The sequence below is a fragment of the Suillus plorans genome (genome assembly GCF_016647745.1).
Source record: "Suillus plorans strain S12 chromosome Unknown HD556scaffold_59, whole genome shotgun sequence".
In the NCBI taxonomy this organism is placed as follows: domain Eukaryota; kingdom Fungi; phylum Basidiomycota; class Agaricomycetes; order Boletales; family Suillaceae; genus Suillus; species Suillus plorans.
This window is the reverse complement of record NW_024537443.1, coordinates 220,754-246,703: the sequence shown is the minus strand read 5'-3', so window position 1 is coordinate 246,703 and position 25,950 is coordinate 220,754. Positions and strand designations below refer to the sequence as shown.

General features: G+C 48.6%; 11 protein-coding genes across 11 annotated transcripts; 3 read left to right on the top strand and 8 right to left on the bottom strand.

The window, feature by feature from the left end:
• Positions 1-485: 485 nt before the first annotated feature.
• Positions 486-3,353, bottom strand: HD556DRAFT_1447057 (nuclear pore protein 84/107; the record flags this gene model as incomplete). The annotated part of the gene is made up of 12 exons (XM_041307191.1): positions 486-666; positions 718-1,111; positions 1,163-1,328; positions 1,382-1,591; positions 1,640-1,757; positions 1,803-1,925; positions 1,974-2,284; positions 2,334-2,446; positions 2,496-2,643; positions 2,697-3,021; positions 3,070-3,174; positions 3,223-3,353. 12 exons carry the CDS (start codon positions 3,351-3,353, stop codon positions 486-488), a joined length of 2,325 nt encoding a protein of 774 aa, XP_041156516.1.
• Positions 3,354-4,078: 725 nt separating this feature from the next.
• On the bottom strand, positions 4,079-5,557 carry HD556DRAFT_1208154 (uncharacterized protein; the record flags this gene model as incomplete). Its single annotated transcript, XM_041296511.1, has 4 exons — positions 4,079-4,348; positions 4,398-5,261; positions 5,319-5,479; positions 5,530-5,557. Coding segments are annotated over 4 exons (1,323 nt in total), but the record flags the coding sequence as incomplete, so codon positions are not given.
• Positions 5,558-5,658: 101 nt separating this feature from the next.
• HD556DRAFT_1398216 (uncharacterized protein) lies at positions 5,659-6,930 on the top strand. Its single transcript, XM_041303760.1, has 5 exons — positions 5,659-6,188; positions 6,239-6,322; positions 6,375-6,474; positions 6,525-6,603; positions 6,662-6,930. The coding sequence occupies exons 1-5, from the start codon at positions 5,778-5,780 to the stop codon at positions 6,801-6,803; spliced, it is 816 nt and encodes a 271-aa protein (XP_041156514.1). The 5' UTR covers positions 5,659-5,777; the 3' UTR covers positions 6,804-6,930.
• On the bottom strand, positions 6,931-9,428 carry HD556DRAFT_1520866 (putative copper radical oxidase; the record flags this gene model as incomplete). Its single annotated transcript, XM_041309161.1, has 3 exons — positions 6,931-7,096; positions 7,150-7,393; positions 7,448-9,428. The coding sequence occupies 3 exons, from the start codon at positions 9,426-9,428 to the stop codon at positions 7,009-7,011; spliced, it is 2,313 nt and encodes a 770-aa protein (XP_041156513.1). The 3' UTR covers positions 6,931-7,008.
• A 214-nt stretch (positions 9,429-9,642) lies between these two features.
• On the bottom strand, positions 9,643-12,610 carry HD556DRAFT_784602 (WD40 repeat-like protein). Its single transcript, XM_041311629.1, has 12 exons — positions 12,493-12,610; positions 11,983-12,427; positions 11,780-11,930; positions 11,583-11,725; positions 11,432-11,529; positions 11,067-11,353; positions 10,869-11,015; positions 10,703-10,819; positions 10,393-10,643; positions 10,258-10,339; positions 10,073-10,202; positions 9,643-10,021 (listed from the first exon to the last, which is right to left on the bottom strand). The coding sequence occupies exons 2-12, from the start codon at positions 12,303-12,305 to the stop codon at positions 9,744-9,746; spliced, it is 2,007 nt and encodes a 668-aa protein (XP_041156512.1). The 5' UTR covers positions 12,306-12,427; positions 12,493-12,610; the 3' UTR covers positions 9,643-9,743.
• An 820-nt stretch (positions 12,611-13,430) lies between these two features.
• Positions 13,431-15,251, bottom strand: HD556DRAFT_784528 (uncharacterized protein). Its single transcript, XM_041311628.1, has 2 exons — positions 14,957-15,251; positions 13,431-14,902 (listed from the first exon to the last, which is right to left on the bottom strand). The coding sequence occupies exons 1-2, from the start codon at positions 15,004-15,006 to the stop codon at positions 13,738-13,740; spliced, it is 1,215 nt and encodes a 404-aa protein (XP_041156511.1). The 5' UTR covers positions 15,007-15,251; the 3' UTR covers positions 13,431-13,737.
• A 951-nt stretch (positions 15,252-16,202) lies between these two features.
• Positions 16,203-20,584, bottom strand: HD556DRAFT_1398196 (Vps54-like protein-domain-containing protein). The gene is made up of 11 exons (XM_041303759.1): positions 20,112-20,584; positions 18,848-20,064; positions 18,741-18,799; positions 18,543-18,683; positions 18,228-18,471; positions 17,688-18,174; positions 17,511-17,632; positions 17,364-17,450; positions 17,173-17,295; positions 17,018-17,109; positions 16,203-16,968 (listed from the first exon to the last, which is right to left on the bottom strand). Exons 1-11 carry the CDS (start codon positions 20,374-20,376, stop codon positions 16,353-16,355), a joined length of 3,453 nt encoding a protein of 1,150 aa, XP_041156510.1. The 5' UTR covers positions 20,377-20,584; the 3' UTR covers positions 16,203-16,352.
• Positions 20,585-20,708: 124 nt separating this feature from the next.
• On the top strand, positions 20,709-21,681 carry HD556DRAFT_1433738 (uncharacterized protein; the record flags this gene model as incomplete). The annotated part of the gene is made up of 3 exons (XM_041305250.1): positions 20,709-21,182; positions 21,234-21,469; positions 21,525-21,681. The coding sequence occupies 3 exons, from the start codon at positions 20,709-20,711 to the stop codon at positions 21,679-21,681; spliced, it is 867 nt and encodes a 288-aa protein (XP_041156509.1).
• On the bottom strand, positions 21,626-23,200 carry HD556DRAFT_784178 (DUF887-domain-containing protein). Its single transcript, XM_041311627.1, has 8 exons — positions 22,811-23,200; positions 22,618-22,758; positions 22,417-22,567; positions 22,319-22,365; positions 22,240-22,266; positions 22,082-22,187; positions 21,921-22,030; positions 21,626-21,865 (listed from the first exon to the last, which is right to left on the bottom strand). The coding sequence occupies exons 1-8, from the start codon at positions 23,017-23,019 to the stop codon at positions 21,778-21,780; spliced, it is 879 nt and encodes a 292-aa protein (XP_041156508.1). The 5' UTR covers positions 23,020-23,200; the 3' UTR covers positions 21,626-21,777.
• A 158-nt stretch (positions 23,201-23,358) lies between these two features.
• On the bottom strand, positions 23,359-24,414 carry HD556DRAFT_1398180 (G-protein gamma-like domain-containing protein). The gene is made up of 4 exons (XM_041303758.1): positions 24,362-24,414; positions 24,094-24,295; positions 23,989-24,025; positions 23,359-23,892 (listed from the first exon to the last, which is right to left on the bottom strand). The coding sequence occupies exons 2-4, from the start codon at positions 24,216-24,218 to the stop codon at positions 23,809-23,811; spliced, it is 246 nt and encodes an 81-aa protein (XP_041156507.1). The 5' UTR covers positions 24,219-24,295; positions 24,362-24,414; the 3' UTR covers positions 23,359-23,808.
• Positions 24,415-24,462: 48 nt separating this feature from the next.
• On the top strand, positions 24,463-25,823 carry HD556DRAFT_784140 (uncharacterized protein). The gene is made up of 5 exons (XM_041311626.1): positions 24,463-24,503; positions 24,565-24,916; positions 24,973-25,240; positions 25,297-25,390; positions 25,451-25,823. The coding sequence occupies exons 2-5, from the start codon at positions 24,591-24,593 to the stop codon at positions 25,597-25,599; spliced, it is 837 nt and encodes a 278-aa protein (XP_041156506.1). The 5' UTR covers positions 24,463-24,503; positions 24,565-24,590; the 3' UTR covers positions 25,600-25,823.
• The last annotated feature ends 127 nt before the right edge of the window (positions 25,824-25,950 follow it).

The window sequence follows — 25,950 nt, the reverse complement described above, 5'->3', positions numbered from 1 at the left end:
GTCCGTCGAGGACAGATTAGTGTGAAATGCACCAGTGCGCATCGCAGATTCGTGGAGGTTGAGATGCCTCAAACAGGAGAGAGACATTGCCTCCCTCGGATTACGTTCTCTTTCAATCCTGCGAGGTCAAGCTGGACCGTCAATTGAAAGCAATTTCCCCTGCGACCTGCTTATGCCACCACATTCAACGGATGTCAAGGACTCACGCTCGAGAAAGCGGTACTGGACCTACGTACAGATTCGTTTGCACGCGGTCAGCTTTACACTGCGCTATCGAGAGTTCAGCGAGACATTCGGATGTTATTTCCTACAGAAGCTGAGGAAAAGACTATGGCGAACGTAGTATACAGACACCTGTTATTGTAATTCACTGTAAAATGACACGCGACGTCCGAAGGTGATCGGTACGCTTGTACGTAGTAAGTGTAGGCATATGGATGACTTTGCCCTCCAAGATAGATTCACAAAGTTATAACAAACAGTGACTACAATAAAATTATCTTGAAAGGATCAGATCCACCGCCTTCCAAGCCAGCTATCGTTGCCCGGCGCACAGCGTCAAGGTATTCCCCAAGCCTTCGGCCATCGAGATGCAAGAAATCATCATACAGCTTGTACCTCGAATCCGCAACAATGTTAGCAAGCTCCAATGCGCGCTTCAGATTTCTGACCAAGATGTGTTAGAACTGCAGGCATTGTATACGAAGACATGCTTACTCTGGGACATGCTCTCGAGAGGCGTAGAGCATGACATGCAGCCGCAGTACGAGCTCCGGGACGTATATCTGCCGAACGCGAGTTAGCTCGCGGGAACGGCGATCTCCTGTCTCGTCCGGCATCATCCAATCCGAGGTGAGTAGTTTCACGACGGCATCGTAAGCCTGGTCCATAAGTCCCTTGTAGTCGCTCAACCAAGCGGCCCTGGTGTCCCGGTTCATTATCGAAACCTCTAGACTCTGACACTCCACGACACGGTCAAGGCTGTCCCAGATCGTGAAGAACTGCCTGTAGTGAAGGTATTCTGTTGCTCGTTCCTCGGGCTGGTCAATGGAGGCGAGTTCACGCGGAAGCACCTCCATCAGGTTCTTTGCAAGCGAAACTCTCCCTGCCCCTAGAAGACATGGATTAAATCGTGATAGTTAAACGTCGACAGCAAGCTTACCTAAGAAGTACCGCAAAATGACGGTCGCCTGTTCCAGTGCGGTACCATGCGTTCCATCCTCGAATGTCGTCCACTCTATGGAACGAAGCAGAAGGAGCTCGATATCGGAGGGAGTGGCCTGCAACGTAATAACAGAAGGGAGTGGTCCCTTCATTTGGGGTAGAAGCTGCAAGTAGTGTTCAGCACGCACATGAGCTTTGAGATGCAAGTCCCACCAACCTCGAAAGCTCTGTCAATTGTTCGCTCGGCAGTGACAACTGCCACCCTGTGAACATCTAGACCATGTTCTCGTGCGCGAGTCAATGCTAATCGACGTTCGTTTATGTCCGCGGTCAGCTCGAGCGAAGTCAAGAACATCGCATATCGTTCGACTGCGTTCTCTCCTAGCGCGCCGGCATACATGGCGATCAACTCTCGTTGGCCTGCAGCCTGACAAGGAGATTAGCGCGGAAAGAAACAACTAGGTCAATTTCTCACTTCCAATACTTGTAAATAAGCCTCGAGTATGACTTGGGTCGCAAGTGGCGGAATTGTAATGTCAATCATCCGTAAATAAAGACACAGGTGGGCGAAGAAACGCGTCATCGTAGGGTACCTGATGTTTTGTTAGAGGATGTCAAATACACGTTGTTCAGCTTACTCTGATGATTCGGGATCGAAGTTTCCATTTTTTAGTCCAGTTGCAAAGGTTTCTAGCAATGAACTTGTCCTATCGAGTATTATGGCCAGCTGAGAGACGTGAAATGCGTGGTCTGCGGTAGGACTAGCTGACGGTCAGTACATGGAAGATAGACGTGTACGTGGGCCGTACCCATCCTCCACATGAACACTACCTAGGGTTTCCAACGTAGATGTCGCTTCCTTTTCCCACTCTTCTTCCTCAGCCGCATCTTCCTCTTGGGACGGTGGCGAGGGCATGTTTTCTAATACTGCCAGTCCTCCATCCCAGAAGCCGCCACCCAGTTTAATCATTTCTGCGGTCTGTTTTTCCTCACACAGGATACTGATCTGCGCCCATAGATGATCTTCCCATGTTCGACATGCAGATTTGAGGACACTAAATGTTTGCGGGCAGGGCGCGAGAGCTGCGTAGAGAATGCGCTCTGGATCGGGGAGGCTGGGCTTGAAGGACACGTTAAAAAGACGATGCACAAATGGTTGGATAACACACATTCAGAGCTGCTCTTGCGCATGTTGATTTCCATAATTTTCGACGTGGGTTTCCCTGCCATCCTTCCGCATCATCAGCATCATCGATGCCATCATCATGCCGTTGCTCATTTGCTGTCAGCAGATCAGAGATGCACGGATGCATACCTAGAGCTTGACTTACCAATAGCTCGCCATTGAAATAATAACGAACCGCGGATACTGGCAGCCCTCCATGGTTGATGTGCTTTTCTGCATAATTCAACTGCCTCATCCAATCTGCCAGCACGAACAAATGAATAGAGCGCTTGTGCTAGGCTTTTCTCAGATCCCTGCGAATGATTGCATGTTAGTCAGTGCTTCAACAAGTTATTATTTGGCTCACGGCGTCATCAGCCGCTAATGATCGGCCATCACCTCTGTTCATGGCATCAGGATCTAGCTCTTTTACCAGACCTTCTCTTATTCCTGAGCCTGTGCGTAAACCCTGCATGACATTATGTTTCGTAAACTTCCAGTATCCTGTGGTGGCTTCTGGATGTTGCGGTTGTGGGGCAGTTTCATGGAGCCATTCTCGTACTACGACGAGTTCCGTGAGGAGTACTGATGAATCCATGATTGCTTGTGCTAATGTTGACGTAGGTGTGTAGGGATTTGTGGCAAGTAATGTGCGGGGATGGACGCGTGGTTCTGGTTCGGTTTTTCGGGCACTACAGTTGCCTTGAGTTAGGAACCAGTAGCAAGACGCGTTCACTCACGGAATTATAGCTTGAAGAAGGCCCCACGTATTGGCCTCCATGCGTAAGATGTCGAGTTCCTCTTGAGAGACGTCAGAAGCCGCGCTATTCTCCGCCTCTGTTATTCTGGTGGCAGGTGAGGTGCGCTCTATAGACAAGGAATTTGATACGCACCGGTCGCGACACAATTGTCGTAGCCTAGGCGCAAACCCCATGTTGGGATCGAGGATAGCGGCAAGGTCATCTTTTGCAGCCTGGCACACAGAGAGTACATCCGCACAAGACGAGTATAAGGACTCGGACATCTCTCCAGATTTTGGAAATGAAAACGACTTTGAACTGGTCGAATGTCGATAGTGCCTTTGACTTATCTACTGCAACCAGGCAGCTACGCAGTTCACAGAAAGTTTAGTTAATGGTCAATCTGGGGGCAAATCTGTCACAGACTCCGGGGTATTGGATGGGGGCGTGTCAGCCGCTCGGTTCAATTCGGTCGGAGTTTTCATTTATAGCTGACACATCGCGCATGCCTTCAGCCTCGACGCTGTCAGCCACAACCACCTTGTTATGACATTAGTACGGACGACGGGCAGGCATACAAGACACCGGGGGGCGGGAGGGGCAAGAGGAACACTGAGAAGAAGATTTGTGCACAGCGTCAGCCATGGCTGGCGTAATTCCGACAAAGTTGAGCTCGACACTTCTTTGGTCACTAAACTATTTGCCTCGGGGGTAGGAGTGACTCGTCCCGTCTGATAGGTAAATTAGATGCTGATGCTGAAAAATAAATAGCCTGTATGTCCTTGCGTCCCTCACTTATCTTGCGCCATTCGATACGTCTGTAGAGTAGTAAGCCAATTATAACTGTTCATCGATCATCGTCCATCATACTTGCACGCTGAGGTGCATTCTACATCCTCTCTGCTTTGAACCTAGACATCTTTCCTCCGAGAACGCTGGCGACTGTACCTGCCGCGCTCCTCGCAGAACCTGCGCTTGGTTCTGCCACAGTCGAGCTCGTGGGGCCAGTACCAGCATTATGGATGCGGCCATTTCTCAGAAGCTCCAAGACCTCTCGGACAGCCTCATCCTCACTCCCGCTTTCCCCCTCCTCGCCGCCAACAAGATGGTTGTTGTCAAATTTTCCCAACCGGATAGCTTCTTGCAAGGATCTTTGTCGAGAGGCTGGAATAACTGATGGACCAAGAGAAGTAGAGGTAGATTTGTCATATGCTGTAGCCATACGATCAGCCCTGAAGCGCGATACACTAGGTTTCGTGCGCTGATCTGGGGCAATATCCTGTAGTTGACTTGTTTAAATTGCGGGGCTGAATAAGGGAAATACTGACCCCTTGGTTCCATTCTTCATCATCGTGTGTGTGGGAAGTCATCGCTCGGGCAGCCTCTGCGCCAATAGCATGACGCTTCTTATAATACTCCAGGGCCACTTCTCGCTGGTGCTGTGCGGAATCCCAATCAAATTCCTCTTCCAGCAAACCCTCATCCGATTTGTCGTCGTCGTCGTCGTCGTCACTGTCCGCAGTGTAAGACTCGTATGGCATATTTTCAACTTCATCGGGTGTCGAAGACGTCGTGGAAAAAGGTTCATCATCTGAATCACCTTCAGGCTGAAGTTCTGACGATGACTGGTACGAAGCTGGATGTCGCTCCACCACGTGCATCTTCATGGGATGACGTCCCCAATCAATGGATGATCCAGTAGTTTGACTCTCCCTTGTAGCAGATGATTCATCCGGCGAACTGGGATTAGCAAAAGTAACAGTCTTCTTCGGTTTGGAGGATTCCGATTTGGGAGGCTCCTTTTCGATAAGATCTTTTAGCTTTCGCTCCTCCTTTTCCCTGGCTTCTGCAAGGTTTTTCAGCAGGGCCTTCCCCATTTTCTTCTGCATTTCTTTGGCTGCCCTTAACTGCTCCATTTCTGCTTTCGCGGCCTCCTTGCGCTTACGTATATCCTCCATCCGCTTCTCCCTTTCTTCTACTTCGTCTCTTTCCAATTGTGATTGTTCCTCTTCTTCAAGCATAGCTAGAATGTGATCTCGTGTGCGACGGCGCTGTTCCCTCTCCGAAGTAGATAGAGATGATTCTGGTATGAGATCTGGCTCATGAAACGAAGCCGCTGGAAAGTCAATATCACTGATATCCGCAGCAGGTTCAGTGATGTCTATGATCGGGAGACCCTCGTCGTTGAGAAGCTTTGAATACAGATAAAGAATTCAATACATATAGTAGACACAGGTTCGAAGACGCACTTCGCCCTTCTCATTCCGTTGTAAGGCTTCACCCTCACTTGCGCCTTCGAGGATCTCATCTATTTTATCAGCGAGATGTTTGAATTGCGAAGGTGCTAGCTTTGAAGAGGGGCTCGTGTCAGGTCCTTTGGGTGCCAGCGAGTTGAACAGGGCCTGCAGCGCTGAAAAGCTCTCCTTCTGAGCACAACAGAGTTATTGAAGATGTAATTACCCTCAGTATAGCTGTCGTTCATGTCCTTGGTGTAACCCGACATTTGGTCAGTTGCGAAGCTTTGAAGTCCGGTCAAGGGCTAGCAACGCCGTTAGTACGCACAGATAACATTTTCCTGGTGTTTTGATCAGTGACATCGAGGTCACGTGATTTGCACTTCTTGCCGACATCCTCGAAATATTCCTGGGCCTGAATCCTCGAGACCTCATACTGGCCTAATTTCATTTCCCCATCCATCATTAGCAGACATGGTAGTCGCACACGTAGAGCAGAACACATCTGCCACAAAAAACCGCCGAAGCATGACTCGTAGGAAGAAAGCACGCACGGCTGCCAATACCGCACAAGTTGATGGTGACGAAGAGATGTCTTCAGAGGTTATTCCCCCTTTGAAGTCGAATCACACTGCCAAAGATGATGATTTGATGATCGACATTAACCCTACTCCCGCCCTAGAGGCAGGCTCAGCGCCCTCTTTTCCGGCTTTGCCTGCATCTGCGACACAATCTACTCTAAAATCAGAGACAAGGCGAATTCCAATACCCCCGCATCGCATGACGCCTATAAAAAAGGACTGGATAAATATTTTCAGTCCTCTCACCGAGATCCTTGGGCTACAAGTGCGAATGAATGTTCAGAGGCGGTGTTTAGAAATTAGAGTGCGCGTTCGCCTTTCCCTGGAGATTATATGCTTATCGCATCGCTGTAGACATCAAAAGCTACCACAGAAATCGGTGCTCTGCAGAAAGGAGCTGATTTTGTGAAGGCATATGCTCTTGGATTTGACGTTAACGTGAGTGCTGATTGCTGATATCTTTATGCATATTTAAGTTATTGATTTACAGGACGCGATAGCACTTCTACGAATGGACGATCTTTACCTCGACTCGTTCGAGATTAAAGACGTAAAAACACTTCATGGCGATCATCTGAGCAGAGCAATCGGTCGGTATACGAGCACGTATCACATATTTCTTCGCTTAAAAGTATTTCAGGACGGATAGCGGGACAGGATGGCAAGACCAAGTTTACGATCGAGAACACTAGCCGGACTCGTATCGTGCTCGCCGACACGTAAATCTCTGTTCTCTTATTTCATCTCGACAACGTAATTGATGCCTTGGACACACAGGAAAATTCACATTATGGGCTCCTTCCAAAACATCAAAATTGCGCGGGATGCAATTGTCTCTTTAATCTTGGGCTCACCACCCGGAAAAGTTTATGCCGGACTTAGGACCGTCAGCAGTCGTATGAAGCAGCGGGCCCTGTAACTTTTTGTGTTTAGACGAATTTATCATCTTTGTTTTCCATATTTCTCCAATATCATCATAGGAAGTGCGATACAAAAATGTTATGTACAAATCTATTGTTGGCAATACATACTAAGCTCAAACGTCAGTTCGTGAGCAAAATAGATAACAGGATGAGAGGCCAACGTTTCAGTAACCGTGAAAGCTAGGATAGCATATAGATCACTTATGTGTTGTCGACATACTTCCCCTTTTTCTTTCCTTTCATCTTCTTCGATACTTCGTACTGGTCCACCGCGGTCATTTTCAGCAAACTGTCAATAGATACTTCAGTAATGTGGATAAAAAAGGGGGAAAGCAGACGCACTTGTCCCAGGCAATGTGGTCCACAGGGGGCCCATCACCGTTCCCTACCATCACCTGAAATCCGACGCTGGGGACGCTGTCCACGATAACGTATATCCAACCTGGTCCTGGTGGATACACCGCAGGTCGAGGCGGACCAGTAATCTGTAGTGAATGTCCATCACTGACGAGTGAAGAGCTCAGATACACCAGGCGGCTATTTGCGTGAACAGCATGGGTTACAAAGCCAAGATCCATGAGTGCAACTAAGGTGTATAATTGTAAGGTGGGTGGCCCGAACTGAGTGGTGGCAAACCTACCTTTGATATTGCGGGCCTTTGCTGTGGAAGATGGGAATTTGACACTTAGAGTGAGGTTCTGTCCATACAGGAGAGCCTTAGGGGGCTTATGCACGAGCGGTCTGTTCTTGTTCATGTATGGAGGACCGACCCACTCAACTCTATACTCCGTCCCATACTTCACCTCACTCCGATCCAAGTTCGGGTTGCTCCCGGCTACCATGATGTCGCCATTGGGTGTCAGTGTCGCAACCGAATGGTACATCCTCGGAATCGCACTACTTCTCATTCCCTCTGAGGAAAAGCGTTGCCCAACTGGGGCGGTGGGATCATATAAAACCGGCGTAAGGACAGGATGGTCTGCGTTCGACTGTCCAACCTGATTGATAACGTTGCCGTAGCCTGAGATTCCAGTTCCCGCGCCATTGACGATCAAAACCTCGCCAGTTGGGAGCAAGACTGCATCTGGCATGTGACGCGCCTCGGGCATCTGTTCGACCACCCACCCTGCAGCAATTCCTTGGTCGGTAAGCAGCAGGCGAGAGCACTGGGAAGATGCTGAATCTTGAGAAGATATCTCGTAACCTGGTTTCGTGTCGTCGATCGTGGAACCTCCGCATAACAAGATCTCTGCAGTGTAATCGTCCTCGGGAGATAAAGGAAGGAGGAGGCCAGCGGCTGCCATAGGATACGTAACTCGGCATTCGTTGGGGATTCGCGGAAGGGGTCGTTCCTGATTCGTCCGCCAGTCATATATGATAGCGTCTTGATTAGCGGCCATGAAGATCCTATCGTCTGGAAGTGAGAATACAATAGGGAAAAGGTTGGCGTTGAGGGTGCGGACGAGGAACGGTAGGTGTATAGGCAGGCCGATCGAATTGTGGATGGACTTTGGTGGCCAGTATTCGATAGTAGGGTTATTCACTGTCTCGTTGTTCATCCATCCGCCCTTCTTTGATCCGCCAACGATCATAGCGCTTCCGTCTGAGATTCGGATAACTGTGTTATACCAGCGGGGACTAGCCATGCGGATACGAGAGTGATTCTCGTAGATGTTGCAATGAACGGCGGAGGCAGATGGGCAAGGCTCGAAGATGCGAACTGCCTGCAAGCCATCGAGGTCTCCGAAGTCTGCTGCAGACGTGTACCCGCCGACCACAGGGTTACCTCCAACATTTATTAAAGTTCCGTTGCTCAGAAAAGTCCCGCCGGCACAAAAGGAGTTGGATTCAACCTTGAGAGGCCTAACGGCATGCGTCCGGAGGTTGAACAAGGCAGCCCATGCTGGGTGACCCCCAATTGACAAGGGATTATGTTCAACTTTATCGATGATAAGAACGTGAGTATCGGAGATCACGGTAAGCTGCATGGCAGATACGCCGGTTACGCCCTTTTGTTGCAGTGTCCATTGAGTTTGCGAAGCGAAGGACTGGATCTCCCCTGGCTGAGGCGTTGCGTTTGACAGGTCAAGGGTTTGAGGAAGGATCGTATGACCTTCTGTGACAACAAAGGCATCTATATCGATGACAGGGCTGTCAACTCGTCCCTTACCAAGGTTTCTGACCTTGATGGTGTGTTTCCCGTACGGCATGTTAAAAGTCCAGAAGATCCGTTGTTGTTTACGCGACACGTTGCTCCAGGTATCGATCTCCTGCACTTTTTTCCCATCAATGAACACCGCGGCGATTCCATGACTCCTGTCCAGACCACCAAACCACTCGATACCAGTGCCCACGAACGTCATCCGAGCAGCAGCTCCTTTCTCATCGGTCCAACGCAGGGTCGTCGCGACGTACATGGTATTGAATGAGTCAACCCAAGAACCAGTAAAGTGAATGAGCGGAGACGATGAATCATAACTTTTTGCTCCTGGCGGGACGTAATAGGGTCGGAATGGACCTGGTGTCTCTGTCCCTGAAGGAGTCTGACCGTTCCATGCGGACTCCTTGGCCCAGGCAAATGCCAAAAGCACCGGAAAAAAAACTAGTGCAAGAATAATCATACAAGAAGACACAGGGATGTAACTTAGCAAAGGTCAAGAACGTGAAACGGTCAGAGATTGAATTGATGGACAGACAAGTACGACGCGACGCGACGCGACGCGCTCACGTGACATCCGAAAATAATCCGAATAACTTATGCAATGAACACTATCCTACGTCCTTGCTACTTGAACAGTCTATACTATGCATGATATGTCACGATGAAGATAATTGATCAGCGTTCAGATAACTGTATGTTGTGCAATGATGGCCAAAGCAGTGAGGATGCAAAGCATTCGCGAAGGATCATCGATGTTCGCTGAGTCCCCAAGACATTATAACCCTCCATAGTTATAGGCCCAAGGTTGTTTTACTTTGCCCTTCCCCTTCCCAATCATCTCTGGCTCGGACGCAGAGATGCTGAACCCTCGAAGTAGTTCACCCGCGTAAACAGGTGCCTCCCACACACGTATCGTGTTATCGTCCGAACACGATGCAAACATGCGCTTATTGCGGGGGTTCCAGGCTACGGAATTCACGCTTCCCAAGCCATGACCTTCCAGTACCTCTAGAAGTGTACCTGTGTCGCGATGCCAAACATAGACATTGCGATCTGGAAATGTTTGGTGAGTGAATTAGTAGGACGCTATGAACGTCGTTATACCTTCACTCCCACTAATGACGAAGTTGCCATCGATGCCACCAAAGCAACTGCGAATGACATGATGGCCCTGTCGTTGCCCAGTGAACTTGCGTGCAAGCCTGAACTCTTCCAAGTCCCACAGATGTATTTCCTTTGATGCACGGTCAGTGAGATGGTTGGGTTTGATACAAAAAAGGGGTAGTCACATCTGGAGCGTGATTGATTAACGCATACCGAGAATCCTCGGAAATCTTCACGCTAGTAAGTTCACCCTCCATGTGAACAGATCTGTGTGCAAGATCGATGAGCAAACATGCTGAAACAAACATGCTTGGACATACAGCTCAACCTGTCCTGTCTTGAGATCGTAGATGATCATCCGATTCTCTTGCGGACGCGGCCCCACTGCATTACCGTTGCCGTTGGACACAGTGGGTGGAGATGCGTCTCGGACGTTAGCACGAGCCAGTGTCCCCAATGTTGGAGGAGGATTATATCCCATCCCAACAGCGACCAGGCGTCTCATGTCAGGAGTCACTGCAGCATCAGTGACACGTATGGCTATATCATTCCATGATTCCCGTGGTTCGCCCTCCATGTCCTGTTAAACACAAGGTGAGGTGAGATAACATAAACCTACGATAAGCGTACCCATAATATAATCTTGCGATCGAGGCTACCCGACATAAACCCTGAGCCGTCAGGGAGCCATACCAAGGCAGACACTGTCTCAGCGTGATTCTCGAGTGTCTTCATCAGAGCTCCAGTCTATGGCTCATGAGTATCGCAAGCCAAGACACGAGAATTTAATGCTAACCTTTGTGTTCCAAAGCAAAATGAGGTGATCCGCAGACGTAGATAAGATAGAGTCGTCTAGTGACCAGGCCAAACAACCAAGAGGATATGGGTGATCGCGCAAGATGAATTCTGCTATACAATCACGGGATGATGGTTCTGCCTCAAGCTGTGTGGTCAGAAATTAGTATATTGAATGCTGCAGGTCAGTCCAACTAACCCCAATGCGCCAAATAATAGCAGTCTTATCTTTACTTGCGCTTGCCAGATGTGTACCATCATGACTCCAGGCCACATTCCACACCTCGTCTGAATGGACTTCGAGGATGGTAGTTGTTATTCGAGGGAAGGATTCCTTGTCACATGTGTGGTCACTAAATAGTGAGGATGAAGATGGATTCACGGGGGAGTTGTGGTAGAAGCAACGTTGTCGTTGATATTCTCGCGACTGTGTGAGAAGGGTAGAAAATCGGCGCTGGGGAATCATGGTCGAAGAAGGTATATAATCTGCGAGGCAAGACGTCAGTGACTGGACAAAACACACAGGAGCACAAAGAGATATTTCTATTGGGATCTCATACTGACGTTGTAGATCATCAAGAAGTTGTCGCCGTGAATTTCCCGACGCTCCATCCCAAGATGCACGTCGACGCAGATCTTGTGGATCTGAACACATCATTAAGCTGGACGAGAGTCATCATGAATGTCAAATATGAAGATATGTCAAAGAGCTCGCCTAGATAATGCGTGGAGTTCATCCTGTTCTAACGCGGTACTATACGGAGCCAGATCATTCCGCAGTACCTGCAGCGCAGCGGTCGTTTTCCGTGCCTCAAGTAATTCAAGATACTTCTGCTTTCCAATGAGAAAGCGTGCATCCTAAAAATAGAACCATCAGAAGAGCATGTCCGCCGCACAGGAAGATATGCATACCAAAAGAGCGTCAGCATCAGTCACCCCAAGTTCAATGAGCAAAGGCTCTGCATCGGCCCAGGCACCGCGTAGGATATGTTGCCGAAATTCCGACACTTCCGGTGCTTCTAACGAGTACCCTGACTCAGCTTCAAGAGTGGCAGCAGATTCTCTGAAGGGAATGTGATAAGGGAAGAGCATGCGAGTCAAAAAAAATCGCTTACATATACCCGACGTCTCTAAGACTTTGGATAACTAATCTCACAAACTCTTCTCGATCAAGGTATGGGTCGTCGTAGAGGGTGGTGCCTGGCAGTGACACTCGCGTGATGGATGAACTGTGCTTGGCGAGGCCATTTCCCATTGTTGAAGATCCGTTCGAAACAGTGCCATTTGACACCGGAGTAGAGTACCCATTCTCCTTGTTTATTCCATTGGAATGGCCAGCCTTGTCCAAGGTGACGCAAGACGGGCCTGCTTCTGGTACAAAATCATATGAAGAAGATAAGTTGGAATGACTATCAGGTTCAGGTTCAGGATTTCGCATGTCGTTTAGAGGCGAATTAGTGACGCGAAGACTGTTGTTGACGGTCAGGGAGGTAGATGTGGATTCCAGAGTGTTTATGCTATCGATTCTTTGTCGTTTGCGAGGCCTCGAGACCTCAGTATCTGGATAAAGGAATGGATGGTTAGTAGACATGATCTGGACATTCTGAAAACCAAACGAGCCGCACCTGTTGATGCAGTAGATTGTATGTCACCTACAGGTTCCTCAAGCTGGGACCGGTGTCTGGTAGCCGGTATCGAAGTAGTTGTGTGGGCTTGTACAGCAACTGCCCTTGATTGCGTGATAGTAGACCGACTGTTACTCTCAACCGTTGCAGATTCCAGGCTTGGATACGGCCCTAGGCGTGTAGGACAATTGTCCTCTGCAGTATTCAGCTGAGTAAGTGAATCAATGATGGCAAGTTGATGGGTCTGTGGCTAGCTATGTCATGCAGCACCAGGTAGTGCAATCGCGAAACTATAATATTTACGAGGATTTCTGGATGATTTGGGAGTAGCTGGTAAAGGATGAATCCCTAACGAAGACAAAGCTTCAGCTATGGGTTGAAGGGGAATTGGGAGGAGTCAGTACAGTAAGTTCCCGAAATGGAAGTCCGCCGTCGCGTGTCGAAGGTTCGCACCCTTTCACACCACGCCGCGAACAATATTCTGGGCACAAGGCCCCATGCTCTACGTTATTACGATATTGCTATTGGTCATTGCCTGCCGGTTGTCCAGCCTCGCCATCATGTTTGCTTGCTGGGGAATGCGTTACTGGTTTGTTTTTTTGGCTTATCTTTAGCTCGCGAATTACCATGAAACACGTTACTTTGCCGTGTATCAAATGGAAAGGATCGGAGGTAATACTTTGATACGATACGTCGGGACCCTTGCGGCGCCACTAGTCACTGAACATTTATCGTAGTCACCTCTTGTCACTCGAGAATGGCCTGCACGTTTGCAACGAGGTGCATGCTGCCTGATTCCTATAATTGTGTCATGCAGATGAAGAGCGAATGTTATTGCACAGTTTCAGTTGAATGTCAAGCAATGTATGGTACTTGATAATGATTCCCCTCGATCCGATGTGACGACCACAAAATGGTGAAAGTCGATGCTAAATGGTACGATGAATGCTAGTTTTGAATGTGACGACCACGAATAAGTAATGAATGGTGATATGTGAAGACGAAGAATGCGTGCTGTGATTTCCGTAAATTTTCTGCGACTACTAGAAGTTCTGCCGTATACTTTGATGAGGTAGATATGTTACGTATGGTCGATATAAAAGGGCGAGTGAAAGGTCTGTGCGGTTATTTTTTTTGAGTGCGATGTGACGAGAACGATGGGGAAGCCATTGGTTTTATCACGCCCGAGGTGCAAAAATATATCGGCGTGGCATGCATAACGAGAAACGAGTTCTGGGGGTGCGGTTACAGAAAACCGGCATCAACATCGCGCTGGCGTTCTCGCACCCGCTCTCGCAGGCCGCTCCTGCCATTCCCATAACCCGGGGCATCACGCGAGCCTGGTCCGTCAAGCTCGTTGCGCTTGAAGCGGCCCCTGCGTTCGTGTGCCTCATCGATGGAATTAACGAAAGGTGTTTCCTCGAATGGCTGCATCGAGGACATCATCTTTGGAAGTGGTGATGAGTTGCGCCGCACACTTGGACGACCTCGATGCAACGGAGCACAAGTCCAATCGAAAACTTTCTCGACACTGCTACGGCTGTCCTGGCGTTCGCGAGGTCCAGGAACCAGAGTCTGCTGGCGTGCACGAGAACGGGAGTTGGAGCGACTATTCGTGTCAGGTTCGCGTCGCCGCCCACGGGGCGTCGCTTCCACGACAGACCGAATGCCAGAGATTGCTAGCAATGAAGCTAATTTTGGTGTAGGGGGAGACGCACGATTGGTTGTGTTTCCTGAACTGGTGGAAAGTGGCGGTGAGCTGCGTTGGGGGGAGCTGACCTGCAGAAGAGAGAAATATGCAGGGAGGCTCGCACGATTGCGGCTCTTTTTGTACTTGGAAGTAACAGTGAGCTTGTTATGCTCCCGCTCTCGTTCCGAAGGTTTCTCGTGGAAGGGAACATCGCTCATAGAATCAGCGTCATCTTCAGCAGATGAGTGCTGTTGACCGAAACCAGAGCTAGATGTAGAAGACGTTCGGCGGTGAAGAAGGGGAATGGTTGAGCGGTTGTTGGTAGCCGACGGTTGGCGAGTGTAGCTAAGTCCTGAGGACTTGCACGGATGTAAGAAGCCTGCGGACCGTGCGAAGCCGTCACCGGATACACCTGATTCTAAACCATCTCCTTCATATGCGGCTTCGTCATCAATGCCAACAGAAGCATAGCCTTCCTCTTCTGCATCAGTGAAGAGGGACCAGGAAGCCGAAGATGTGGATGAAGACGACACAGAATACCGGCCTCGTTTCTGAAAATTACTGCTAAGCGCGGTTCCTAATGCAGACGGCATGAGCGGTGGAACTTCGCCACCGGGAGTAAAATCGATGTATGGAGACGAAAGGGCACTGCTGGCAGAAGAAATGGAAGGAGAATTGTACATGTCTGAATTTTCGCATTCATCACTGCAGTAAGCACGACTATATTGATGAAGGGGGTCAGAGGTAGGTAGCTGGGCGTAGGGAAGTACATACCCATCATCGCGGAGGTGTTTGGAACATGCGAGGCATATCTCCTCGAACATGAGGCTTAGTTGAGCAACAAAGGGTACCAGGCGGTAAAGAACTAAGCTTATTTATGAAGACGAGCACGCTGTCGTAGGCGTCGTCGGAGTGCAATGATGGGACGTATGAGAAAAATGGAAAGGAACAGCACGGGCTTAAATACGGGAGAGGCGGTACGAGGAATAGAATATTTGAGAAATAATAAATATGAATTAGATGACTCAATTCAGACAAGACCGGGTTGAGTCAAAGCGTGTGATCTCACAGGGGACCAAGGAACCACGTCACATAGCGTCACATTCGCATTATTTGTAAGCAACGCCATTGTTCTTTACCTTGGCACCTCGTCGCACGTTTGATTGCGCGACTCTGAGCTGACACCATCACTCGTGCTTTGAGTCGAAATTGACCGGCATTTGAGGACAGCATGTTTATTACCTGAGGTGTGAAATGATGTGAAAGTGATGTGATAGTAGGCCTGGCATCATATCACAGGCGCCAAGAGGTCCGTTTATTCGCCCTCAGAAGTCCGATTCATTGATGTATCCATCTCACTCACATAGACAGAACGTCTGTGAGTGACAATACCACGGGTGACTCCTCTTTCGCACGTAATAAACTTGTGGACGGCACTCGGATAATAACAAAAGGATCGCACAGCTCTTGCAGCATGCACCCTTAGTGACACCGTGCATGATGAGATGCACTAGCCGCTGGTTGCACAGTCACGACCTTTAAGGTGAGGACCAGATCAGTCGACGCTTACTGCCGGAAAGGCTAGAAGATTCACCCTCGTTTCCACATCAGTCTGGAACCATTTGGCCACCGCCGGTCAATATAATATTGGATACGCTCGCGTCATAACCTCACACGGACGTGATACTTGATGTGCTCCACCCACAGCATCACCATACCTGTCAGAGGCTGTAACAGAGTTAGTTTAACGACTTGCAGCACATCGTGTGATCAAACTCAGTCTGCGTATATTAATACTCCTCTAAATCTCTTCCTCGATTTTCGTTTCCCCACATTTAGATCCGAAGTGCATTTAACGGGTGCCGTGTCAACGTAAGGGAACAAAGAGAAACAAGGTTTCAGTGGGGGGCCTGGGGGTCAGTTTCCTTTCTTTGTTATATAAATACAGAAATACTCTCTATCTGAACAGCTGGACAAGCACGGGGGTTCATCCTGGTTGATCCGACCAAAACAATGGGATCGGGGAATGGAGGACTTGTCACTGATGCATATTTGTGGTGAATACGCCACCAAGAGGAACACTAGAATATTCCGGCATTCTGAGTTTTCAAATAGGAATCTTGCAAGAATCCATAATTGCTATCCAAATTGCAATCGCCAACCAAAATTATCAACTATCGCCATTGTAAGGTAATATAGGAACCGCAGGTGGAACTTCGTCGTGGTTATCACTGATCTCACGCTCCTCCTTCCTATAGGATGCTGCCGATGCGGAATTGTTTTCCATCTCAGAAGCAACACCGTTAGAGATGTCGGCTTCTGAAAGCAGTGAGTGATTGGCGTCATCGGGAATGGGCGGGAGTTCATCCTTCTCTGCCGCATCTACATCTCTGGAAGAAGATTCCATTTGTTTAAAGTCTATTATCCCGCGGGCGCGAGAACTGCCCCGTGAAGGTGGCACCACAATATCAGGGGTTGGGCTGCCACTTCTATCTCCTTCCACGGTCGCAGCATGGGTAGGTGTCTCTTGAGGAGGTGGTGGCGGCGGGCTAGGTGTCGGAGAAGAATTGACTGCGGGTAGTGGCTTGTCCGGCTTGACACTATTTTTCCGCGAAAGCAGCCCCTTGATACGCTCGTTGGGACTTGCTGTGGCTCGGATATTGCTGAACGCCGACTTCCGAGGTAAAGCCTTTTCCGCAACCACATTCTTGAGCACGTTTGTAGGTGCACCAACGTTTTTTAGAACGGAAAACTTCTCGTGAAGGTAGTGCGCATCAGCGAGCATCCTGTCAAAATCGTCACAAGGCGTAAAGATAGAACAACTATTCGAGTCACCTGTCTTTCGCTTCTTGACTTTGCAAGTCTATCTTGCTGTATTCTTCGGATAGGCGGTGATTAATCGCAGCGAACACCTGAGACATCACATACTGTCCAGCAAGTCACGAATGTAAGCGATTTTGGTTGGTACGTATAACATAAGTATCACAAACCTCCACCACTGGTGCAGTCAGGTACCTCGAGAGCACTTTGTGAAGCGTGACAGTCTCCTTGACGAGAAGTTCCATGTAATCATTGACACTATCTCCCTGCTTGGGCCGATCCCAATCAACGTTCTATTTGCACTCGGTTTAGCTTTCAAAGCAGACTCGAGAGAGATTACGGCAGAGGGCGTAAAACTTGCCTGTAAAGATTTGACATGTGCACTAGTGCGATCGCCCATAATAGAAATCAATTTGGAATGAATTTCACTCTGATGCTCTTGGAAGTCCTACATTTAGGACACGAGTGAGATTCGGCGATGAAGTGGTACCGGCGGTTCCGGACGCACCCTCTTGAGTTTATCAAATTCGATTAGCATTACTGCCTGGGTTGGACTCAGGTGACGACGGAAGGTTTCTCGTACGTACGGAATGAGTGCGACCATTATGGACAAGGACTGTGACGCCAGCGCTGAAAGGGTGACGTCAGTGGTTCCTAAGTGTCAAGGGGGATGAACAGTACCTACCAAGATGTTTTGCTGTGATGTTTTTCAGGCCAGCTGACCGCATGGCTCCAGCGCCAAGAACAACTTGACAGGTCCTAGAGTTAAACGCCTTCAAAAATTCTATCACTCGACCCATCGTGTCGATGTTAAGCATAGGTAGATTGACGACAAGCTTAAGGTAATCGAATAACAGGCCGAGAACGGCACCTGTGGCAGAAACACAAAAGTATGGTCGTTCTTCGATCCGAAGGTACTTGGATGACGACACGGATCCATTCGGATTGCTCAAAGCAGATTGGGGTGGTAACGGATTTGGGGCCGAAGGCGAGCTATCTGTCTCTCCTACGATAAGCTCAGGGGAGTCCCGGACTGCGGAATCTACCAAGACATCTGCCATGTGCTGCAGTGCTGCAGGCACTTCCGACATCGGATTCCAAAGCTCGTCTTCGACAAGTTTCGCAGATTGGCTAATTCGGGCCTGATGGAACGCTTGTAGGAAGTGCTTCGCCTAGGAGTAACGTATTATGATCGCTTCTGATTGACTTAGATAAAGGGACGTACCTGACCAAGGACCACTCCCCTCAGCCCCATGATCATCCGCCGGCATATCACTTCGCATTGCACCACGAAGCCCCACGAAGCGTTGAAAAAGGTAAGGAAGCCAGGTAGATCAAGTTGCGCATGCTGTTCGGAACGATATCCAATAACTATTGCTGCTAGCTTGTTCGAGAGGTCCGCAGTAGAAGATAGAATATCCAAGAGTTCTTCTTGAAGTGAGACGATATCTATTGATGGTTTCGGCGCTCTGGATGTGAACCAAAAGGTATGGAAGCACAGTGAGCGATAAGACGGAGAAGGAGAAACAAAAGGTCATACAGCAAACTTTCTAACACTTCTATTAGTATGCCATTTTGGGCCTGAATACCCTTGATACCATTCAGAAGACTCGTATACAGCTGTGAGAGAAGCAATAGGAACTCCGCATGCTCTTTGGAGCGAAGAAGATTTGCAAGTCCACTGTAATGAGCATAGCACGGTTGATAGTAGTACCAAGAGAGTCAACGCCCCGCTTACCTTGAAGCAGCCTTAGGACCTTTGGACTCTTCATCACCCATATTGAAAGACGGCAGGTGCTAGAGAACCATCAATGATCATGCACCATTGAAGTGCCCAGCACATACATGCTTCATGATACCTTGCATTTCACTTGTCACAACTTCTCTCCATGAAACTGTGGCTTCACGAATTCCTTTGGTACGCAAAAGGCCTTGAAGGACGGGCCGTAACCTATCCTTAAAGGAGAGATTCACGTTACCGTTCCGCTCAGGTACTCCATTCACTCGTTCTAGTAAGTCAAGCTTTAGCACACTGACGAGTTCCGTGGTAAGCGAGGATGCTATCTCCATCGTCAATGCACGAACGTGCGCAGGAAGAGAAGAGAATGCGGTTAAGGAGGACAGTGGTATTGATGGAGTCTTCCTAGTCCCTTCATTTTCCGGGGGAGGCGATTCCGGCATAGGTGGAAGAGGGGACAATCGTCCGTTGGTAGGGACGCGGACAAGTTCTGCGCGAGCTTCCCTGGCAGAAATTACAGGTGGTGCTTCAGCAGCTACTGGATCCCAGAGTGCGTCTACGCCTTCAATAACTGTCAAGGCCTCGCCCCACTGTCCTGCTGCAACTAATCCTTTTGCAACACCAGTCATCTCCACCACGCCCCCGATCTCTTTGACACCACTACAGATAGATTCGAGATTGAGCAGTTTGCATTCTGTCCTCACAATTTCTAGTCCTCGTTTGGCACCTTTTTCATCGACCTCCTTGAGCAGTCCGCGGAGCTTCGATATGCGATCAAGGCATTCTTCCGATTCGGTCTGCAGGTCTTGCAAGTTGGTTAATGCCGCAAAGAATGATGTGGACCGAAGAGAAATTTCTCGAACAAGATGCTGTTCAATAGTATCTGCATGATGGGAGAGCTTCTCAAGAAGAGGGAGCGAATATGAGAGCGACGAAGGGTCGGAGGAATCATTATCTTCTTCCTGGTGTTCTATGACGGCATTGAATATCTGTGGGTCACCAAGGTTAAATTGAGCATCGAAGAACACCTGAGGGACGGAGTTAAGTGGTGTTAATAGCTTTCCTGCACGAGGCGTGAATGGCATAGGCGGAGTGTCTGTTGAACCACGATGACTAAATGATGCGTCCGGCTTCTCTTGACCATCCCGACTAAGCTGCATGTTTCGCTCGAACCTCTCCCATTCGGGCGCAATAGCTCGAAGATATGGATCGAAATCCTTGCGTTTCACGCGCGGTAAGTCGGCTGGGGGCACAGCTGGGAGAGAGGAATGGGCTTTTGGAGGTGCTTGGTGTCTATGAGGGTTATTGAGGACCGTTGAAATCGCTGGAAACAATGAGCACCACGTATCACACGACGGTAGCGTGGCCTACCATTGAATCCCTGCGTTGAGCTACTCCATTCCTGGGGTAAAGCACCGGGGGCAATATTGACGGTTGATAGATTGGGCAATTCAAGGCGGAAAGGTGCTGCGTAATAGTCACCTCCACGACCCTCAGTAGTCTCTGAAACGCTCGCTGGACCTCGAACACGAGAAGACGTATCCCAGTTTAAGCGGAATGGACGTGCAATTGGTATTTCTGGTAAAGCGGGTACTGGCGTGGCTGGCCTAGAGGGACTTGACGCATAATCAGACATGTTCTACCCTTGCTTGTGTGCAAGTTCGGTATTCGGAAGCCCAGACTGAGGACGGGGCTCAAAAACAAAGATAGAAGAGTGAAGCCAGTACGTTGCGTCCAATAAGGTTGCCAGTTGTTTGCCAGCAAATATCGTCGACGCGAACGTCGGTAAGCAAGTTCAAGAAATCTCATAAGTTACTAACTTACTTGCCCGGTGCCTTGAAATTTGTAAGATATATATACCATAAAAGAATTTTTCAGTGGTAGATGTCCCTATATTAGGTACGGTATATTACAAACGTGCTTCAACGCTCTGTAACGAATAAATCGTAGCACTAGTGTTTTCCTAGCATGGCATCAGTTCTCAGTCTTCCTGAACCGCTCCAGAGGTTCCTCAGCAAGTTCCCCTTGCACACTTACTCACCGATTCAAGTCATCTCAAGATGCCCTTCGCAAAAGCCTACGCTATGGATTGCACCTCCTCGGACCACGGCAGTCGACCAAGCCTTTAACTCCGATATCCTGAGCACAGACGTCGAGTGTCTGAAATGGCAGGCATATATCGCTTTGCGTGGGCTCACTAACATCGCTGTACGGTGGGACATCTCTCCAGAAGGTGGGATCGATGGTCGGTTGCCCTGTCTACACACTCCTGTGTTTGGGGATGTCAGCAGTGAGCTGTTAGCACCACGCTCTATCCCTGGTTGGGTGAATGGACAAGTTGGCGGCGGGAGCGATCCTCTCAATGGTTACAGTGATGAAATACTCAAAGACGAGAGTCATGCATGGGTCTCCTTGCTCGAGGGAGTAGTACATGCTGCCTTGGTGTGTGCGCTCTGTCTCGTGTGTAGACCACATTCTGACTGTTCTTACCAGACTCTATCAGAACCTCCACGACCCGCATTATCTCAACTCTTCCTGACAGCTATCGCTGGAGGAAGGGCCTTGGCAACCACTCTCAGCCCACCACCTGCCCCTCTGACTGGTTTGAGTTCAGTACTGCCACCGTATGGAACAAACATCACACTTTCATCCATCCAAGGACAGTACGCAGAGGCCATCGCTTCACTCTCGGAACGGCTTGGAACTGACCACTGGTTCCTTGGCTCAGAGTAAGTCACTATTGTACTCGCGAAGCCACCTGGTATATTCACTGACACAACATAGAAATCCCACTGCATTGGATGCACTTGCATTCGCGTACCTACACTGTCTTTTGTATAGCATGGACAGCACAAGAATTGAGGTCACTCGACGCGTCAACCTTGTTGCCTGGGAGCGGAGAGTACGGACACAAGTAGAGGCAGCATTCACCGTGGCCTAGTGGTATGATATCTTGTGCATGATCATGTATTTAAGCATATAGTATCTGTTACTACTGGCATTCAACCTGCAGAACGACACGATCTATAAAAGATGGTTATGTCTTAGTTTTTCCGTTGATGACCTTGTGACCATTGGGTTTTCCTTGAAACCTTTTCACAAGCGCAGCTATCATCTTGGTGAACCTGAGGGGTATGAACATAAATCAATCATTCAAGACAATGACAACGTAAGTCTCACCAGTACCAGTTGAGCCCTTGGAGCAAGACATTACCGCCTCCATAAATGATGAGGTATGGTGTCAAAATTTGGTCGTATACGCTATCCAAAGTCATGAAAAAGTCATACGACTGCATTCAAAGCATTAGTGTAAAGGAAGCCAGGTTCAAACAGGCACCAACCATCATTGCGCCCCAGATGCAGCGTACACAAAAGAAGGTCATAATGAGGACAATACCATTGACAAACTGAAGGGCACTGCCTGTTTTTCCTGTCTTATCCAAGAACCTGCCAGCGAAGCTCGTTTACATCATCATGAACATATATAATCACGACCTACCAATGAATGTTCAAGAATACAGTGCTCCTGTGAACAGTATGAACAAAGAACTGGGCGTCTGCTATGATATATCACTTACAGCTCCCAAAACAAGAAACGTACTGCATAGTAAGGAACAAAGGGCGTCTAAATGGGCACGTTAGATTCTTGAAGCTCCAATATAATCGCATCGCTCACAAATGAAAGGCTGTATATCAGAAGGCACGAAATGCCTGAGGCTGGGGTTGGGAGCAAATTTGTGAAGAAACACATCAGACACATACCATGGAAAACGAATCCAATGTCACTGAAATGGATGATCGATTCCAATGTGTCCCATATAAAGTAACTAGAGTGAAGTCAGAAAACTGTGTTGGCGTTCGATAAGTGTCAACTCACCCTGTTGCAATAGCTATTAGAAACCCTGCATCTTCATGCCAGCCAAAGGCACGATTTTGGTCAAGGCTCGGAAGATTGAGACAGCGCCCGGCAAGAAATACAATTAAGATAGCATGGACGAGCGATGCCACACGTATATCCCTGTAGTTGTGAATTCTTACCCGCCCAATAAGTGTAGTGTAGTCAGCCTCACCAGTTGTTCCTCGCTCTCTTTCCTGCTTTCCCATATGAAACAGGAAAAAGCGCACTGCTTACGGCGGGCGAGAGACTATTGTGCACAGTAGTAAAGAACACGAAGGAGAGCAAGATTACATCGGCAAAGTCGGATATCTTGCCGATGCCCAGTTTTTGCGCAACTGGCGCAGCAAACTCGCGAATTTGCAGGCGCACGTCTTGGATCATGGGACAGAGGAGTGTACGTAACTGAAGGTGTGAACCAACTGTAGAGGCGATCGAACTCGTTGGCCTGTGAGCTGGCTGACCCGTGGATTTAGCAGTATATTTCCCAAAACTACTATGATGGAACAACGGAATACGTTTTCAGAGATGGGTGCTGGCGCAAGTAGACGTAGTAAAAGTTCATGAAGAGATATTAATCATCTGTTGTTTATAACGAAACAGAGACTGCAATATAAGAACAATAACCGTTTTGACAGAACAAGACTCCAGGTAATAAGCGCAAAGAGCTCAGGTTGATCGAAAGCTGTTTCAAATTGTTTACTAGATCTTGGCTCAGAATAATATGATAGTAAATGGCTTCATTGTCAAAGGTCTCTTCCCAACAAATATATATCACATAGATGCACCTCCAGCCGAGACAAAGACTGATAAAAACAAATAAAACACCGAGCTATGCAAAAAAGTGAGAGAATGAACCATGTAAAGAATGTCATGCTCGAAATGGATAAAAGAGACCCTGGAACGACTCGAAGCGGCAAAGGATTTGCAGTTCTAAGCAATATGTATACGACTGGAGTGTAAGGATGTGCAAGCCATGAATCGTCCGTCAGGTTTTGGAAAGTCACGATGACGAGGATATGTAGGATACGTGTAACGAGCGTGGGCGGTTTGATGTGCGTAGGATGCGTGGAGGTGTCGCGCAGGAAAGAGTGTTTGGAGTTTCCTCCGTTCTTTCCGTAGACAGAAAATGAAAGGGGGTATGTCACGGTATGGGGTATAAGGAATAACATATCACATCACGATACAGGTGCAGCCTGTTTGCGGCGGTGCGTACGGGTCCTCACCCCTTCCAACGGGTCCCCACACAGAAGGTACCTGAAAATATGACGTATGAGCATAAAGTACATAGGCACACAAAATGAAGTTATGGAGCAAGTGAAGGCGCTGAGAGCACCGGTAGTACAAACGCACCAGGTGGTCTTTTGTGGTCTTGCAGTAACGAATTAAACTGTAAGATGGAGACCGAGGGTAAGATCTTATGTGCCTGACCATGGTGGGAAGAAAATAGCACAGTACCTTGCGCTGGCTTCGCTCACTCTCATTCGCGGTCGCGCGAGATCCTCTCGCAGTCGTTGGTTGTGTTCTGTGAGCCTGCGAAGCTTTAGCTCCGACATAGACTGCTTATGTGGACGAGCGTTCATGGTGAAATAGTGCGGAAACGAGAACAAAGAGGTTGGCGAAGCTCAGGAGATCTGAGAGAAGGGAACCTAGTATGCGCCTGCGACGACAGACAGCTTATAAGCAAAGAAATTGGCAGACTTGAAGTGCAAAAAAAACAACGGACCTGCCCACCGCGCCAAGATGTACGGGAGAGAAACGAACAACGATCAACAGTGGGACATACCGTGTCGGAGTTCTAATTCACAGGAGATCTTGCATTGGTCTTGCAAACTCTCTTACAGTTTCGAAGTGTAACACTCATCATGGTGCGCCTTTTATCACCAAGCGATAGGAAGTCGATGTCGAACACCCGAACGCGGTCCACAGTGTCGAAAGCCCTCAAGTCATGTCAGATGCCATCTACGCGTTCAGCCTTCAGGGACGTTACTGACAGCAGTACTGCAGTGATTAAAACAGACAAATCACGCGTAATGGCCCGTAACAGACTCGTTTCACCCTCCCAGAGGACTCAGAATCGGCATAAATGCATCTGTGAACCTTATTACCAGTCTCCTACTAGATCAGAAGAACCTCCGGGCTACACTGAATATCGCGAAGAAGACGAATTTACCGATGTGGAGGACGCCATCCAGGGGCACCAAGATAATGAAGACGAAGAGGGTTCCGCGGACTCTGACTGGGACGAGCATGCGACTCTAATTGCTCTCTTAGACGACGGGTATTCAATACCTTCACAACCTTCAGGGATTACTTCGTCGCTCATCATCATCTCAGAGAGGAGGCTTCTGAATCTGCTGATGGCGCAGCTATCATCGATCGACTCTCGCCAGCATTCCTGGCTCGTCGCAGAGAAGCAACAGAACAGTACAGGGAGACTCTCGTTCCGGTGGTCACTCGAGTAGGAGAGGCTCACAAATTCCTTTCGCATGACAACAATCCGACTTTACTCCGTGGAGCTGCCCTATTTGACAAGAGCTCGAGAGCCGAAGACTTTGCAAGGCATGAACACGATCAAGTGGTTCGGGCGTTCACCAGGGCGGAAGTTAGTTTGTGAAAGCTGCCTTCATCTCCTCGTTCAATGCAGCAATAACTTTTTAGGACACGCTTCAAAACTTATCTCTTCAGCTGCAAGATGTATGCGCCGAGAGGGACAAGCTCCTCCATAGTTATGAAAAGGCCGTCAATGAATATGGTATTTTATCTCAGACTTCTTGGATTATGAGCCTGATCACAGAATGGTCATTCCACTCAGTCCAACGAGTCCAAGGTCACTCTAAATCGGCGCTCGGGGACGTCGAGGAACTTATATGTAGACTTGATCAGACAACCAAGTCTGTCGCAGCCGGAGATCATGCAAAAGCCAGGGAGAAACTTCTACGAGGCATCCTGGACAGATACTGAGCACAATTTGCCTTCTATTGCACATCATGTACCTTGCCCGGACTTCCGTCGAGTTACTTTACTGATTCTACCCTTCATACAGCGTGTTCTTGCCAGGGATTCATCACCGGAGTTCTCGTATTGTTTGTATGACTTACGTTGTTATTTAAATGCCAATCCTTTAGGCTGTTCTCCTACCGTTCCTGGTCATAATTAATGCATGGATTCAGATTGTGACTGAATTACACTAAGAAGCTCTGGCGCATTACCTGAGCTTTCAGTCGAGGAGCTCAATAGTAAATTGGATGTACTTTTCCGGGATATGCTTGTTCGTCGTTCTGCCCGGTCGCCGACTCGCTCTTCAACTTTGTT

What these genes read in the sequence shown, in the direction of transcription:
- HD556DRAFT_1398216 (XM_041303760.1), top strand. Translation starts at nt 5,778, where the DNA reads ATGGTAGTCGCACACGTAGAGCAGAACACATCTGCCACAAAAAACCGC. An exon ending in GGCGGTGTTTAGAAATTAGA is followed by an intron (nt 6,189 to 6,238) that starts GTGCGCGTTCGC and finishes GCATCGCTGTAG; the next exon opens with ACATCAAAAGCTACCACAGA. An exon ending in CGTATCGTGCTCGCCGACAC is followed by an intron (nt 6,604 to 6,661) that starts GTAAATCTCTGT and finishes TTGGACACACAG; the next exon opens with GAAAATTCACATTATGGGCT.
- HD556DRAFT_784602 (XM_041311629.1), bottom strand. Translation starts at nt 12,305, where the DNA reads ATGCGAAATCCTGAACCTGAACCTGATAGTCATTCCAACTTATCTTCT. An exon ending in ACTTCTTGATGATCTACAAC is followed by an intron (nt 11,354 to 11,431) that starts GTCAGTATGAGA and finishes CTTGCCTCGCAG; the next exon opens with ATTATATACCTTCTTCGACC. An exon ending in ATCGCAAGATTATATTATGG is followed by an intron (nt 10,644 to 10,702) that starts GTACGCTTATCG and finishes CAGGACATGGAG; the next exon opens with GGCGAACCACGGGAATCATG.
- HD556DRAFT_784528 (XM_041311628.1), bottom strand. Translation starts at nt 15,006, where the DNA reads ATGTTCGAGGAGATATGCCTCGCATGTTCCAAACACCTCCGCGATGAT. An exon ending in AAACACCTCCGCGATGATGG is followed by an intron (nt 14,903 to 14,956) that starts GTATGTACTTCC and finishes TCATCAATATAG; the next exon opens with TCGTGCTTACTGCAGTGATG.
- HD556DRAFT_1398196 (XM_041303759.1), bottom strand. Translation starts at nt 20,376, where the DNA reads ATGTCTGATTATGCGTCAAGTCCCTCTAGGCCAGCCACGCCAGTACCC. An exon ending in TGACTGCACCAGTGGTGGAG is followed by an intron (nt 17,110 to 17,172) that starts GTTTGTGATACT and finishes CTTGCTGGACAG; the next exon opens with TATGTGATGTCTCAGGTGTT. An exon ending in AGTCAAGAAGCGAAAGACAG is followed by an intron (nt 16,969 to 17,017) that starts GTGACTCGAATA and finishes CGATTTTGACAG; the next exon opens with GATGCTCGCTGATGCGCACT.
- HD556DRAFT_784178 (XM_041311627.1), bottom strand. Translation starts at nt 23,019, where the DNA reads ATGATCCAAGACGTGCGCCTGCAAATTCGCGAGTTTGCTGCGCCAGTT. An exon ending in CTAATAGCTATTGCAACAGG is followed by an intron (nt 22,568 to 22,617) that starts GTGAGTTGACAC and finishes ACTTCACTCTAG; the next exon opens with TTACTTTATATGGGACACAT. An exon ending in TGATATACAGCCTTTCATTT is followed by an intron (nt 22,366 to 22,416) that starts GTGAGCGATGCG and finishes GTGCCCATTTAG; the next exon opens with ACGCCCTTTGTTCCTTACTA.
- HD556DRAFT_1398180 (XM_041303758.1), bottom strand. Translation starts at nt 24,218, where the DNA reads ATGAACGCTCGTCCACATAAGCAGTCTATGTCGGAGCTAAAGCTTCGC. An exon ending in GTGAGCGAAGCCAGCGCAAG is followed by an intron (nt 24,026 to 24,093) that starts GTACTGTGCTAT and finishes TCCATCTTACAG; the next exon opens with TTTAATTCGTTACTGCAAGA. An exon ending in AGACCACAAAAGACCACCTG is followed by an intron (nt 23,893 to 23,988) that starts GTGCGTTTGTAC and finishes TCATATTTTCAG; the next exon opens with GTACCTTCTGTGTGGGGACC.
- HD556DRAFT_784140 (XM_041311626.1), top strand. Translation starts at nt 24,591, where the DNA reads ATGCCATCTACGCGTTCAGCCTTCAGGGACGTTACTGACAGCAGTACT. An exon ending in ATTGCTCTCTTAGACGACGG is followed by an intron (nt 24,917 to 24,972) that starts GTATTCAATACC and finishes TCATCATCTCAG; the next exon opens with AGAGGAGGCTTCTGAATCTG. An exon ending in GGGCGTTCACCAGGGCGGAA is followed by an intron (nt 25,241 to 25,296) that starts GTTAGTTTGTGA and finishes ATAACTTTTTAG; the next exon opens with GACACGCTTCAAAACTTATC.